The sequence below is a fragment of the Acipenser ruthenus genome, chromosome 22 (genome assembly GCF_902713425.1).
Source record: "Acipenser ruthenus chromosome 22, fAciRut3.2 maternal haplotype, whole genome shotgun sequence".
Taxonomy (NCBI): domain Eukaryota; kingdom Metazoa; phylum Chordata; class Actinopteri; order Acipenseriformes; family Acipenseridae; genus Acipenser; species Acipenser ruthenus.
In genome coordinates, this window is record NC_081210.1 from 20,125,225 (window position 1) to 20,139,620 (window position 14,396).

Genomic DNA, 14,396 nt, shown 5'->3' on the forward strand with positions numbered 1-14,396 from the left:
TATAAGCTATAATTAGCTTGTTTACAACGGCGTCCAACATCAATCACATGAAAACACACAATACACATTTAAAACTCTATATATCAAACACATACACAGGGCATCTTCAGATAATGAAACAACACATTTTTAAATTGACGATGGGAAGTCTCTGATCGAAGTCCCATCTGCAACGCATTCCAATCTGAAACTGCAGAAAAAGCAAAAGATTTCCTTCCATTAGCACTTTTTACCAATGGTATTTTAAAACATTTGGTTCCACAAACTCCTGGAATAGATTACTCAAATAAACAGGCAGTTTATTAAACACCCCTTTAAAAAGAATCTGATTCCAGTGAAAGTTCCTTCTATTATCAGGTGACAACAAGTTTAACCTGTAATACAAGGTACAGTGATGTTCTAAAGGAGTACACTGAAGAGCAAATTTACAAATCCTGTTTAATACATAGAAAGGTGCAACGCATTTAACCAAATACCCACCATCTCGTCTTATTTCTTCTTTTACAACAATCGCATTTCATCCTCTGATAACTTGGTGGTATATACACACATACACACACACACACACACACACACACATTTTCTGATGGCATTATATATATTATATATATATTTATGGCATTACTTCATTTGCTATAACGCCTGAAAAGGGGCAATTATTAGACTTTCTATAGTCTGGGTATTCAAAATTAGTTCACAAGAACAGCAGTAGGCTGCTTTGCTAAACAATTGATTCAAAAGCCAATCGAAATGTCCACTTCCACACAGGCGCCTATGTATGTAACAAAGGTTAACTTAATGCCTGGCCTTTAAGGCCTATGAATACAGAGACATCCCAAGGTATCCAGGACCAAACACGCTGTCATTGACACCGCTTTTAAAATCAATTTGTGAAGAACAGTTAAGTCTTTTGACTCTGTCTGAATTCAAATTTTAAGTGCAACATTGTTCTTAATGAGAAGACCTTAAAATGCCATTCCCCCTGCTATGTAAAATGGAAACTGGCTGGAAATGACTAATTAAACAAAGGCTCTTGTGATGTTTTTAGACAAGCCTAATTTAAAAAAAAGTTGACATTTCCAGGTAAAGTTTTTCATAAGGATTAATTAAGTAATACTGGAATATATGGGTTGGTTTTTAAGTACATAGGGCTACAAAATTAAGGCCCTTTTGTTGGTCTTACATTTTCCAATATAAGCAATGCACACTATGGTAAATGTGTATTTCATTTGTTAATGTTATTTTTTCAAAGTTACAAATGAATTACATTTACAGATCACTCTTTCAGATATTTTAATGCTGTACTACCACAGCATCCCTGCATTCTTCTTATAGAGGCCACAAGAAGGAACATAAAGACATTCAAACTGGTGAGTCATGCTTTGGCCCTGCTTATCAGTAATCAATGACTGCATTCCTTCAGTTGACAAAGAAATAGGAGAATGATGGTAATACATTTCAGGTAAGATTTAGTGGGACTGTTTTGTTAGCACTATGTACTTCGAAGACAAGCATCAAATGTTTTTTTTGTGTGTGTGTCTGTTTTCTATTCCCTTTTGTATTCCGTTTCAAATTAGAGTAGGTTGGATTTCTGTTGTTATAATACTGAGATGTATTTTCTGTCTATAAATAAATAGCTTGGAGAAGCCTTGCTCAGCCTTTGTCTGTCCTTTGTAGTTCCTTGGTATAGAATTGAATGTCTAACATGTTTGTTTGTTGGGACGTAGGAGATTTGAACAAACAATAAAGGCCAAACTCTGTTACAAAACCACACTAAAGGCTTATGGGTATTTTAATATTTTAGTATGGGGTAGCATTTGCCCACAGGGTCACGCCAAAAAAAGTTTCAGAAGAGTATATTCAACCAGGTGAATCCCACTACAGATTTCAATTCAAGCTAAAAGGCTCCCTGAATAACAAAGCTTAACAACCACAAATACTCAGTCCCATTGGAGACAGGTTAATTGGTTTAATTATATCCCTACATGTTTTGACTGGTGTATCTATCAAATGTCTCCATTATACCTCTACAGAACATAACGGCACTGCCTGCTGAGTTTCCAATACAGCAAAACTGCTGTCCATCTAACAAAAATATCATTCAAATATTTACTCACGTATAAACAGAATTTGCATTCATTACGATCATTTCCTTTCAAATGGTGACATGTTTTTACATGCACAGATAATGAGGTCATGGTCTCTTCTGGTAACAGTTGTTGTTGCTTTCCACTGAAAGAGGGTGTCAATCGCACCTGCTTGATGTTCTGTCTTCCTGTTAGAAAGTATCGCTTCTATAAATAAAATTCATGGATTACAATTGTTGTCAAGGTGTCCCTTAACCCGTAATTTAAAAATCAAACATCAGAACAAGAAGAGGCAACTTGGCCCATCGATGCTTGTCCAGTTACTAATAGCTAAATGATGACTGAACTGCATCCAGATGCCTCTTGATGGATCTCAATGAATCCGCAGCAACAACATGGCTTGGCAACCTAGTTCATATACCCACCACTGTCTGTGTGAAACACTGCCTCCTATCCTCTGTCCTGAATCTGTCAAGACTCAACTTCCAAATGTGTTCCTTGGTCCAGGTCTCTGTGCTAAGTTTGAAGTAGGACTGACCCCATTCTAGGATTTAAAAAGCTTTAATCCAGTCTCTTCCAGTCCTTTTATTTGATAAGCTAAACAGGTTCAGTCCCCTCAACATTTTCTCAAAACTCAAACCCTTAAGCCCTGGGATTAGTCAAGTTGCTGGTCTCTGAACTCTTTCCACTATACTGAACCTTCCTTGATTTATACTCTTGAGTATAAGTACTACAGTATATAGTTAAGCGCTCTGGAAGCATTTTTAATTACCTCCCCACATCATATATCAGGCACTCCGTAGTAATACAAATACTTACTAATAAAAAATTAGACAAATGTTTTGACAAAAAGTCTTTTGTCATTGTCTTTTGTGTCAATACAAAAAGCATAGACAAAGACAGCTTGCTTCTAGTAGACAAATGCTTTATTGAGAAGTCCTTTACTGATGTCTGGAGTTTGCTATTACATAATAAAACAACTACAGTATAGTACTGAGTTTACATTTTACCAAGTAGATAAACAGAAATCCAAAGAAGCATAAGCCTACATCATTTTAGAATCTGCCAGCATGACAAAATAAATAACCTTTTTTTCCTGTTTCCTTGTACAGTCGTAGTTCAACTAAATAGATACCGGTATTTAAGCCTGCTGATAGTTGATCCCCAGCATACTTTTGCTAACTTTTTTGACATACCGGTAACCCTGCAACAAGCTTGCAGTACATTAGCCTGACAGGTTGTGCTTTTACTAACAACCACTTTTTATTTGCTTTGACAAATGTGCTCTGTGCTGCAGCTGACATTTGTGTGGTAATCAGGACTGATGGATAGGGACGTTGGTGCTGCCGAAAGTGCCCCCCATTTTAATGTGTGCGATTTGTCAAGCCCGCTGCGATGGTGCTCCTGTCAGATGAAGGCTGGAGTCCACTTTGTCATCTTCCCCCAAACCAAGGTCACATTGGCCTGGAGATGCATCCCCCTCCAAATGCAGCCTCTTCTAATGGTAATGTGCCTAGCCTTGATTCAAAAACTCATTGCACTTTTTTTTCCATCTGCCCACATTGATTTGGTGTCTCTTCAAAAGACACAATCCCCTTTTAAATGCTCCGCCATCAGCCAACAGTAATAGTTTTCAATTCATTGCTCGATCTGGTGGCAAACCATTATAATGTCAGGAAAGTTTACTATGGGGAAGTTTGCATGCCTTATTTTCAGGCAGTCTGCTACGCTTCCTAGGTCATTTACTACCATTGTCCCATTCTTACATTTATGCATGCATTTGCCATGCTTGACTGAACTGTAGAGGGTTTGCTTTATGCATATACTACCCTTTAATGAGTTATGCCTTTCTACACTTCCCTTTGCTGTGCTTTTAATGCTATGCCACAGTGAAATGTAAATGTGTGGTAATAATGGAGACTTTTTTTTTTAACTCTCCTTTAGAAAAACTCTGTGTGGCTTGGGGGTTACTGTATACAAAGGTATTATTAAACATGATGTCAATTAAATGGCTTTTAAATACGATAATATTAACAGGCTGTGAACATATCCCAGACAATAAAAGGGTTAAATAGTCTTTCTATCATATTTGCTGTTTTTAAAAGGTTGCAAGTACCAGCCCAGCTGAGCCCAGTGTGCTCCCCTTCCATCATTCATACCAACCATCGTCTAGACTAGTCAGGGACATTTATTTTACAAACCATTGAGAAGTAAAAATGAAATTATTTGCACCCTTCTGTTAGCAGGCGGCACATGCGAGAAGTTGCATCAATCTTTAAACCTTTTATTGAATCAGTGCCAAAAGGAATTCTTAATACCGGAGATTTGAACCTAATGGCTTGGTCAGATAACTCCCTGGTACTCAGACCACGACACACTCGCTTTCACCTGACATGCCAGAAGCAGTATTAGTCATATGGTGTGTTGTGGATGTTTTTTTTATTTTGAGGCCTATATCTATGAACACGAATGACTGACAGACAGGCATACACTTGTGCAGAGATAGACACCCACACTGCATTCTCATTAGAATACATTAGAAGGCTCACACTAAACTTGGCATAAGTTGTCTGTGTACCATTTCACATTAAACTGTTAGGTCACCTGCATTATAATAAAACCTTGTAATGACAAGGGGCTGCATTTAACAATAAGGATAGAGTGTACAAAAGACATGTAATGCTCTCCAATTGAGCATTGTGTGACACAAAACTATCGGAAAGCTATTTCTAACAGCCTTCCGAGTGTATTAGACACATGTCTTAACAAGTCTTTTTTCATTGTCTTTTGTGTCAATACAAAACACCCTGAGAAAGAAGTCTCATCCTCTCGTTGGCAAATGTTACGACCATAAGTGTTGAATTTGCGTCCCACCTCACCCCTGTAACAAAAGCACCGGTGCAGGTCTGAAAATCAATGGGCCAGAGAAAAAAACTGCTTCGGAAAAAAAATCCTCTAGTGTGATTATGAAGAGATGAGGCGGGGAACCACACTAGCGTTACACAAGCTTCAGTGCACAATGTTTCTATTTTGGATTCCCGTGCACAGTGCAACACTAATATGCTCCCCAACATCATATCCACAAAACCAGACTTTTCTGAAGCAATTTTTATTCAAATTAGCATAATCGGAAAAAAAACAGAACACACATAATAGGATGTTCAACTTGTTATACATTGAATATCAGGAAGACATATTTGATGTCAAGTATTCCTTTATTCTTGTACTGATAGGTGCAGAAAAACAAATCCCACCAAGCCTGTTCCCATAATGCACAGCATTAAGTATGCCAATCCTGCAGGTCTATAAAATAAGGTGGTTTTAGATTACCAAGTGGGAAATGAATTAAGAAGAAACTCTCCACTATTGAAAGCTGATTCAAGAGCAATATAACATTATTTATGCTACATGATGTATCAAAATCATTATATTTTGAATATTTTAGATTTTATGACAGATTGAAGGGTGCGTAAGGACCTTTTTTATTGTATTGTGTTACATGTTCCCATGTGTTGCTACAACTGTTTACGTAAGGTGTGTGTATTGTTTTATTTATTTATTTTTTTTACATTTCGACCACTTTTTTAAACTTACATTGCATTCCTTGCCTCAAGATGGCTTCCCATGTACCCGCATAGACCTCTCAGAACTACATTTCCCATCATCCTCCAGCTCACATATGTAACTGAGATGGATTTACCAGTGAGCAGGAGGATGAAAACAATACAACACACCTTACGTAAACAGTTGTAGCAACACATGGGAACATGTAACACAATAAAATAAAAAGGTTCTTATGTACCCTTTGATGGCAATAATGGCAAGCAGCTTACTCATTCAGGAACAACCAGCAAATTAGTAGTTTCATCTCATCGTGATAACCTTGAAATTATACAATCAAATAACAGCTTCCTGTGACTGAAACCTGCATAATCACTTCCAATGCTTATTTTGCGGCAGAACAAAAAGCCTGTAGTGAAACAGTACTCTGGCGTCATTTGGAGAATAGCTTTTTGCTTCTAATTTCTTTATTTCAAAAGAGAACACAATAATCTCCTTAAACCTGCAGTAACCCAAAACTTTTAAAATATAATGTAAAACTTTAATATTATCATTTTTCAAAATGATAGCTTTGCGCAGCCAGAACCTGCACACCCCTGACTGTATGGCTCACCCTGCAAATGCATTGCACAGGGACCCTCTCCCCAAAGGTAGTTTTAGCTGAAAAGGCGTTCAATTCAGTAGTGGCATACTGTACCTTCTTGCAGCATTATAGGGCTTTTAAAATACTTCGTAAAGATCCAGTATAGCTCAAGAAGTGAAATTATATATATATATATATATATATATATATATATATATATATATATATATATACACAGTATATCTATATATATATATTTTTTTAAAGAAAGTAGTCTATTATTTCAATATGTAACTTTGTTATTGATAGCATTTCGCGGAAAACAGCAAACAGAATCTTTCAAAATACAAGGCAAGTATACAAACTTAAAAAAATGTATAGTGTACAAGCTATTTAAAACAGAACCCTATGGGGGCACACTTTCTTGATGTCCCCTTATGCTGTAGCCTAAGGATATCATGACAAATTCACAGAAATATTGACAGGAAAACTTAATTTCTAACCTATTAGACATCAACCTGCTGGATACATTTCATTTAATTGAGGGCATGTGTTTTGAAAAACGATTTGAACATTCAGATTTGTATGCAAAACCAGTCTGATTTGCACGCAGAGAGCAATTTAAAAACCCCATTATCTGCCTGCACCTGCTTATTGTTATTATCATTATTATTATTTAGTAATGTAGAGACACACCTGTGTATTGGAGCAGCTGCATGTGAGGTATACCCTATATATTGAAAAATAGTGGAGAAATGCTCCCATACAAGTTTCAAAGATCTACTAGGCTTTACGAAATACAAGAGTTAATGAAGATAAAAAATAAAAAACAGCTAACTGCTTTTATTTATAGTTTGAATATATTCACATATATTTCATAATTCAGAAAAAGTGACAAAAATATTTCCGAAAGCACCAATCATTACTTTTAGAAGGGATGCAGATTTAGCTGACATTTTAGTCCACAGTAAACACAAAGGGGTCATAGATACATTAAGGGACATTGTAACCTGTAAAAACACATGTAAAGTGTGCATATATACTGGTAAAAATAAGAGTGAAATCACAAGTAAAGAAAAGAAAGTCATTCTTAAAAAATCCATCATCTAAGGATAGCAACCTTGTATATGGTATATTTTACATAAAATGTAATAAAATAAAATATGTAGGAGAGACAGGTAAATCATTATATAAAAGAATACAGAACCACTTTCAAATATACTAAATAAAAAAGAACGTGAACCAACAGTTCAGGACTTTACAAGAAACAGACACACCGTGGAGGACCTAAAGTTTATGGTTTTAGAAAAAAATAAAGTAGATAATGTACAATATAGAAAAATAAAAGAAAATAAATGGCTAAATAGACTAGATACCATGATGCCTGAAGGTTTAAATAGAAAGGAACAGTAGATCTTTACATAATTAGCTACATAGTGAATGACATCACAAAGACATTAGATTTAAAGAGAAATAAATGTGTGGTTACCATGGCATCAAAAAGCCTATAAATACATCCAATGTTTGTTTTCAAACACACTTTCCCTTGACAAAGGTATGCTAAACATACTGAAACTTTGGGAAGTTGGCTGTTTGAAATATAGACATTTATTGCTCAGTTTTATGAGTTTAGTTTATTTCTCAGGTTTATGCATCAGTTTTCCCAGCAGGGGGTGCTCTTGCTAGCTCAAGGATGAGAAGCAAACATTGGAAGAGAAGCATTTGGTATACTGATCTGCCTACCACAGCTTTGGTGTTTACTGCATGTTTGGGAACAAGGTGATTGATGGTTTTACACACTGTTAAAAGCATCTGACCTTTTACGTAATGACACACATTGTCAAAATGTTAGCAAAAACAAATAAAACAAATGCTTTGCATGACTAGTATCCTCATACCATTCCTACACCCCACCTTGGCAGACTATAAAACCACCTGGTCCTTTTTTTTCAATTTATTTTTTCCACCTAGGCTTTAATCCCTGGCCATTTAAACGCATTATTAACCACATATAGCAGCTGTATAATTCTGATATATAAGAGGCTGGCAAATTAAAGCAAAGGTGAACAATTTATCAATTTAATGGTCAGAGAAGTCAGCTAAGTGATTATAATACGTATTTTGATCAATAGGCCACCGTGAGATCTTGTATTTCACGAGATAACACAGAAACTCCAATAGCAAGAGATAATCCAATAACAGCATATTGGAAAAAATAGATTGCATTTTACTACAGCATCCTTACCAAATTAGAAATCATTACCTTTTAGAAACAATAATGGGATTTTTTTTCTTCTTTTTTTTTCTTTTAAGTCCCATAGTCTCTAATGGGATGCTAATATGATGCTAAGGGCAAATAGGGTTAATGGATTCCATATTTCTAATTATAATCTTTCCCTTTTAATACACAAAGGATATCTATGCGATGGGTAATTGTACAGCATCGTCCTGACATAAGACATTAGTTTGTAATGTCAGGTGAGGAGTAACACATGAAAGCAAGTTGTATTTTGGGTTATTTAAGACGGACAGCCTGTTTTTTAAAGCAGCTCATTGACTTTTAGGAAATAACAATATTAACCCACTGAACCGAATATTAATAAGCATAAGCTTCATGATTACCATTTGTTTACCTATATATAAACAAAAAAAACAATGCGTTTGCAAGACCATTTTAAGGTCCTATATCCTAATCTTATACATGGTCCTTACTAAATAATACACACTGCACCCACATTCATTTAGCAGCATGCAGTAAAAATGTAGACCAGTCCCTTGTCAGTTATCTCTGATAAGGTCCTTACCACAATCCTATTGCCATGCCTTAATATGGTATACTAGGAACTGTAATTATTCACATTTGAGTAAGTCTATTCAGCCAGTTCTTTATAAATTCATACTGTGATATTCTTTTTGAATAACAATGCAATGCAAACCCTCAGCGGGCTGTTCTAAAATATTGGTATATAATATGCAAAACATACTTGACACTTGTATAACAAAGCCGCGCTGCAATTTAAAAGCTGCTAAAATACATGTAAATCACACAACAACCCTATCACCAAGTTCCAGGATGCTGTGTCACTTTTTATCTCCTATCACACTTGGATATACTCTGTGGTGTACCTTTTTGCTTTTCTACAGATAAAGGGAATTTAAAAGTCCTACCAGACCTACTAGTCAGTGCATATGCAGGTTTAAAATAGGCCACCTGTCTCTGTACACAATTAAAATAGTGTTACTTCAGCAATTCTGTCGCACAGATTCTCAGTAGTGTATGAAAACAACCTGGTGACAGTGCCTTCTTAAAAAAAATCTGCTCAAGGAACTGAAAAATATCCTAAAATTGTGATGTAACATACAGAATACACACAGAGTGGCCATTATAGACAGATTATCCTCCTACACATGTAATCTTTAACCCATAATCACCTGGGACCGGAACTGGGCTGGTGGTATAGAGATTAACAGTCCAAAAAAGTCTGTTCCCCGTCTTGACTTTTTAAAAGACCAATGTTGACCACAACAAACAAAAAAAAAAAACCTGGCTGGACCATTTTACTTTCCAAAAATAAAAATAAATAACAAATTAACATAAAACGAAATGTTTAAATTAAATAAACATTTAGTTTATCACACATTTTAATGTTTATTTTAAGTGGTTGATAACACATTTTAGATGCACAAAACACAAGTCTTCCCAAAATACTGTCAGCTGTGCCGCAGGACACTGCCACCTAGTGAGAACCAAGGGAGGTAAATTGTGCATTGTGCATACATTTCTGTGTGCATGCTTACAGCTACAACACAAGAAACAGCACTTCAGCCCACAAGAAGCAATGCAAGTTGGATTCCGCATGTTGTTAGAGGGATAAACTGCACTACAGCAGTAAAGCAGTTGAATAGATAGTGCACAATCAATGTTAATAGTGGCTATTGGCTATTGTATATAGTCTATATATGTATATAAAATATCATTAAAAAGGTATTCACTACAAATTAAAGGTTTTAAAAAAAATCTATTGACTTTCTAGAGCGGTAATTGCTTTCTTAGTTTGAAGGTTACTGGAGAACACTAGTTTAAAAGCCAAGCACAGCAGCGTGTAAAGAAAACCAGAAAGATTGATTTTCTTTGTAAAATTAAGAAACAGAAATACACCATATGAATAGTTGCTTAAGCATAAATTTCATCAGGCATTTAAAGATTTTTTTCACCTGAAAAACTGCTGGTCTTAAGGTGAGAATATTTTACCAAGAAAATGTTGCCGTTTTCTATTAAAATTTGCGCCTACAATATTTTCATTATTCCAAGGATAACACACTGAAAATCGTAATCTAATTGGAAGACCCTTTTCAAATAATACTGCAGGCTTGGACAGAATACTTCAGTTCTGGACTATGTTATTATTTCTTGATTCAGTAAATACACAGCGTTAAACTGAAAAAAAAAAAAAAAAATCCTCCACGAAAAAATCTGCATATCTGTGTTATTTTGCCTCTACTTGTCAATACTTTGAAAGCAAAAGATCATTTTTGTGACTGATGGCAATATGATAAGCAAACTGATTTGTTTAATCCTTTTTTTTTACCTTGGAATTTTATTATTTTATTTATGTATGTATTTATTTATTTATTTACATATAATAGAAAAGACAGTTTAACACCATAGGTGCTAGAACAGAAAGATAATCAATAAACAAAAAAAATAAGGGTAGGGAAATCAATGGACGTGTCAGCCAAATACTGACAGAAAATGCCACGCACAACATTAAATAAAACAGCCAACACATGCAGAAAATTGTCTGTCCAACCAATATTTGGCATATACCATGTGTAAACAACACAACCTGGCTGGACTATTGAAATTAATTCAACTTAGAGAAAAAAAAAAAAAAAAAGTATATGTACTTACTTTTAATATTAATTTGCAGAAAGCTTACAAAAGATAACAAAGTGAATAGTAAATCTAACTTTTGGTTTAAAGCAGTGCAGAACCCATCCACAGTATCATAAGCATAACGTGCTGGCTAGCTGCTGGTAAACCACACAGCTTTAAAATACTACTCCCGTCCTCAAATTCACATGAATGTCTAAGTGCAGAAGAAACAGCAATGATGTTAATTGTCCTCTGCCATCCCAACCACAGTGATACAATTATTAAATATCAAAATAATCACTACACTTAGGGATTCATTTAATATGGTGTAGTGCCTTTCCATACACAAGGAGTTAATCAATAGCTTGATACTGTTTTTTTTTTATTATTTTTATTTGCACTCTTACAAAAAGACCATAGATAAATTACAGACAGTTTTGCTGTGGTTTATAATAAGACCATCTAAGTTACCTATCCAGGTTTTAATTAGATGTATTTCAATGTAAGGTACCACTTTTCTAAACAAGTTACAAAATCACCACACACATCCATTTCATCCGACTAGCTACAATGCGAAGGCACATCTTACCTGCCTCACAAGCAAGCGTTTTTCCCCTGTGAGTACCAGAGGGAAGCATCTCTAGCCTTTCCACTTGACGGTCGGTCTCAAATTACAGAAGCCAAGTCCTTCTATTCACAGAAAAAAAAACGCTGTTGGTTCTGAAGTTAAATTGAATAGCTTTTTGTCGATCCTGCTTAGTCCTCTCCAGAGGCCACAGGTATTTGGGGAAAGAAAGAGAGAGACGGGGGATGGGGAGGTGGCTTAATAAAAAGAAAACCACCTCTTAATCTTTTGCTGGAGTAAACAGAAAGCGGGATTCTTGCTCCAACCTAGCTCTGCACATGACTGATGCTAGCCGTGTGCCTGCAAGCTCCGACTACAGCTCTGCAAGGCGTGAGAGTGAAGACAGGGGGAGAGAAAGAGGCAAGTCATTGGAATGTGACAACGCGTGTACATCAGGGAAAGGGAGAGGGAGAGAGAGGAGGAGAGGGAGTGGGCTAGTGAGGGAGAGGGAGCGAGGGAGCAGAAAAGCATGCACGAGAGAGAGAGAGAGAGAGAGAGAGAGAGAGAGAGAGAGAGAGAGAGAGAGAGAGAGAGAGATTGAGTACACTAGCAGAAAAATAAGTTTATCTGCAAGAGATTTTGGTACAAGTTGCTACTGAAAACAAATCTTGCTCTAGACCTATAATAGGGGTGTTTTTAAGCCTGTAAAATGTTGTGGCCTACAGTAAATTAGAACAACCTCATGAAAATAATCTCTCATGAAACTAAATGTTGCTATCTCTATAATGCTGGTAACACAGTTTATATAAAGTGTTACAGGAGGGAGGTGGAGTTGTGAGGTTTGACTAGACTAAAGTCCTAGCTGTGCCATAGGATTGACAAGGTCTAATTCCTAAAATGCAATTATTCATTTCTCATCAATCACCCTGCAGGCCTTTGATCATAATTAATTTCAGTCTGTGTCATTTCAAATACATTATTTTCTAAAGGACTGTATCCTCTTTCATTGGTCAATCTGAAATTTAGTACAATACAGTAAAAGGAACACAGGTTATTCAATATGAATAGTAATATAGTGATGCTGCCTCAAGATACTGTATTATACACTAGACTTTGAATCCATAAGATTGAGTTGTTTGATTTGAATGGCACCATTAAACATGACGTTTCCAAAAACCTTCTGATAGCAAGATACCCTTAAGCCAATGTGCAAGATATATATATAATCAATTATTTCAGTACATTGCGGACGAAAGCCCTTCTTCAGCTGTGTAGAAAGAAAACTAAACACGGTGCAGGGAAAAGTAAACTGCATTGACATCAATTTAAAAAAATAGAAAATGTATAAGAAATAATAGTGCAAGATCATGCAGGAACTTAGAGGTTTTAAATAAATTATCAGGGACAATTACAGAGGCAACTACCCTTCTGCCTCCCTCCCAAGGTTTATCCTGTATGTATATTTTATTAACACTTTACTTTTTTCTAATATATATATATATATATATATATATATATATATATATATATATATATATATAATGAAACGTATCAATGCTGGATTAGAGAGCATAAACTATAACAACAGAACAGTAATACCTTAAAGGTATTAACATGGGGTTCTACAGTCAAACCCATACAAATGAATTCTTTTCTGTACGGCCATAGTTCTTCGCTTCCTAACTTGGTGAACCACTAGAAGGTAATGTCCCCGAATCAGGGTTCTATTGCTTAAGCAACACCGATGCTAAAATATACATAAACTCTCTAAACAGATGATTTAATTCTGCGAATAATATTAGATAAAGCACTCTATCACCAAAGCAATTTTACTTGTGAAGAAGGCGATAGGCTGGTGTTAATTTGCCAGAGGTCCCCTGTTCCTTCCCTTTATTCCCCCAGCAGACACCAGTCTTGACAGCAGATTCTGTCACCGTCTGAACTGTGCAGAGGATGACAGAAAAAACAGGCACACCTTCCAAGCTGAGAAAAAAAGTAAAATAAATAAATAGTGAATACCCACTAGCCCTGAGCCGCAATGCCGAATTGACACATGATGTTTTATATTATTATATGACCAGATTTCATGGAAATATATGCCTCCCCATCAAGAGTCAAGATCAAAGCCAGTGCTTCTACATTTTACTATCCTCAGAACTTCAACCAGTATTCTTTGGGGGCATATGACCATTAATTTTACTATGGAAGCTTGAACAAAGGCTGGTTAACCTTTTGAGGAAGGCCCTTGAGATTTCACACATAAATCTGACTTCACTGGGCCACACGACACAGCCAGAGAAACACTTAAATATCTCTTAGTTTCAACAAGGACATGTCTCGTTATGTTTTAAATAGAACTACGTCTCCTGTTAAATGTATCTTAACACAATGTGTGAGCTGAATCTCTAATGCTCCTGATTCTCATTGGGCTATAAACCTGCAAACAATAGCACCATGTCTTTATGTCTGATGTTTTTATGCAGCGTGCTTACAGAATTCAGCAAAGGGTAAGGTATTCCACATGTTTCTTCATAGCATTATCAGCAAAGGCAGTGGAAATTGCTCTTTAATGCTGGCGTCCTGGAACCACTTGATATTCCACTCAAATCAGATTGAGCTAATTTAGCTTTATATTGCCATCAAAAAATGTTTTCTGAAAAACTGATGATGGAAAATAATTGACACAAGCATTTTAACAATCAGAAAATGTTATTAATTTGGTAA

General features: G+C 35.8%; 1 protein-coding gene across 3 annotated transcripts in view; it reads right to left on the reverse strand.

The window, feature by feature from the left end:
* Positions 1–14,396, reverse strand: part of LOC117431500 (teneurin-2) — a 414,128-nt gene that overhangs the window by 203,949 nt on the left and 195,783 nt on the right. Inside the window, exon 1 of one of the 3 annotated variants that reach the window (XM_058996099.1) lies at positions 11,697–12,148. The exons of the other annotated variants lie outside the window; for them this stretch is intronic. Coding sequence (XP_058852082.1) covers positions 11,697–11,745 — 49 coding nt within the window. The 5' untranslated portion in view covers positions 11,746–12,148. Of the gene's footprint in view, positions 1–11,696; positions 12,149–14,396 lie in introns of those variants that run through there. 3 annotated transcript variants of the gene reach the window in all.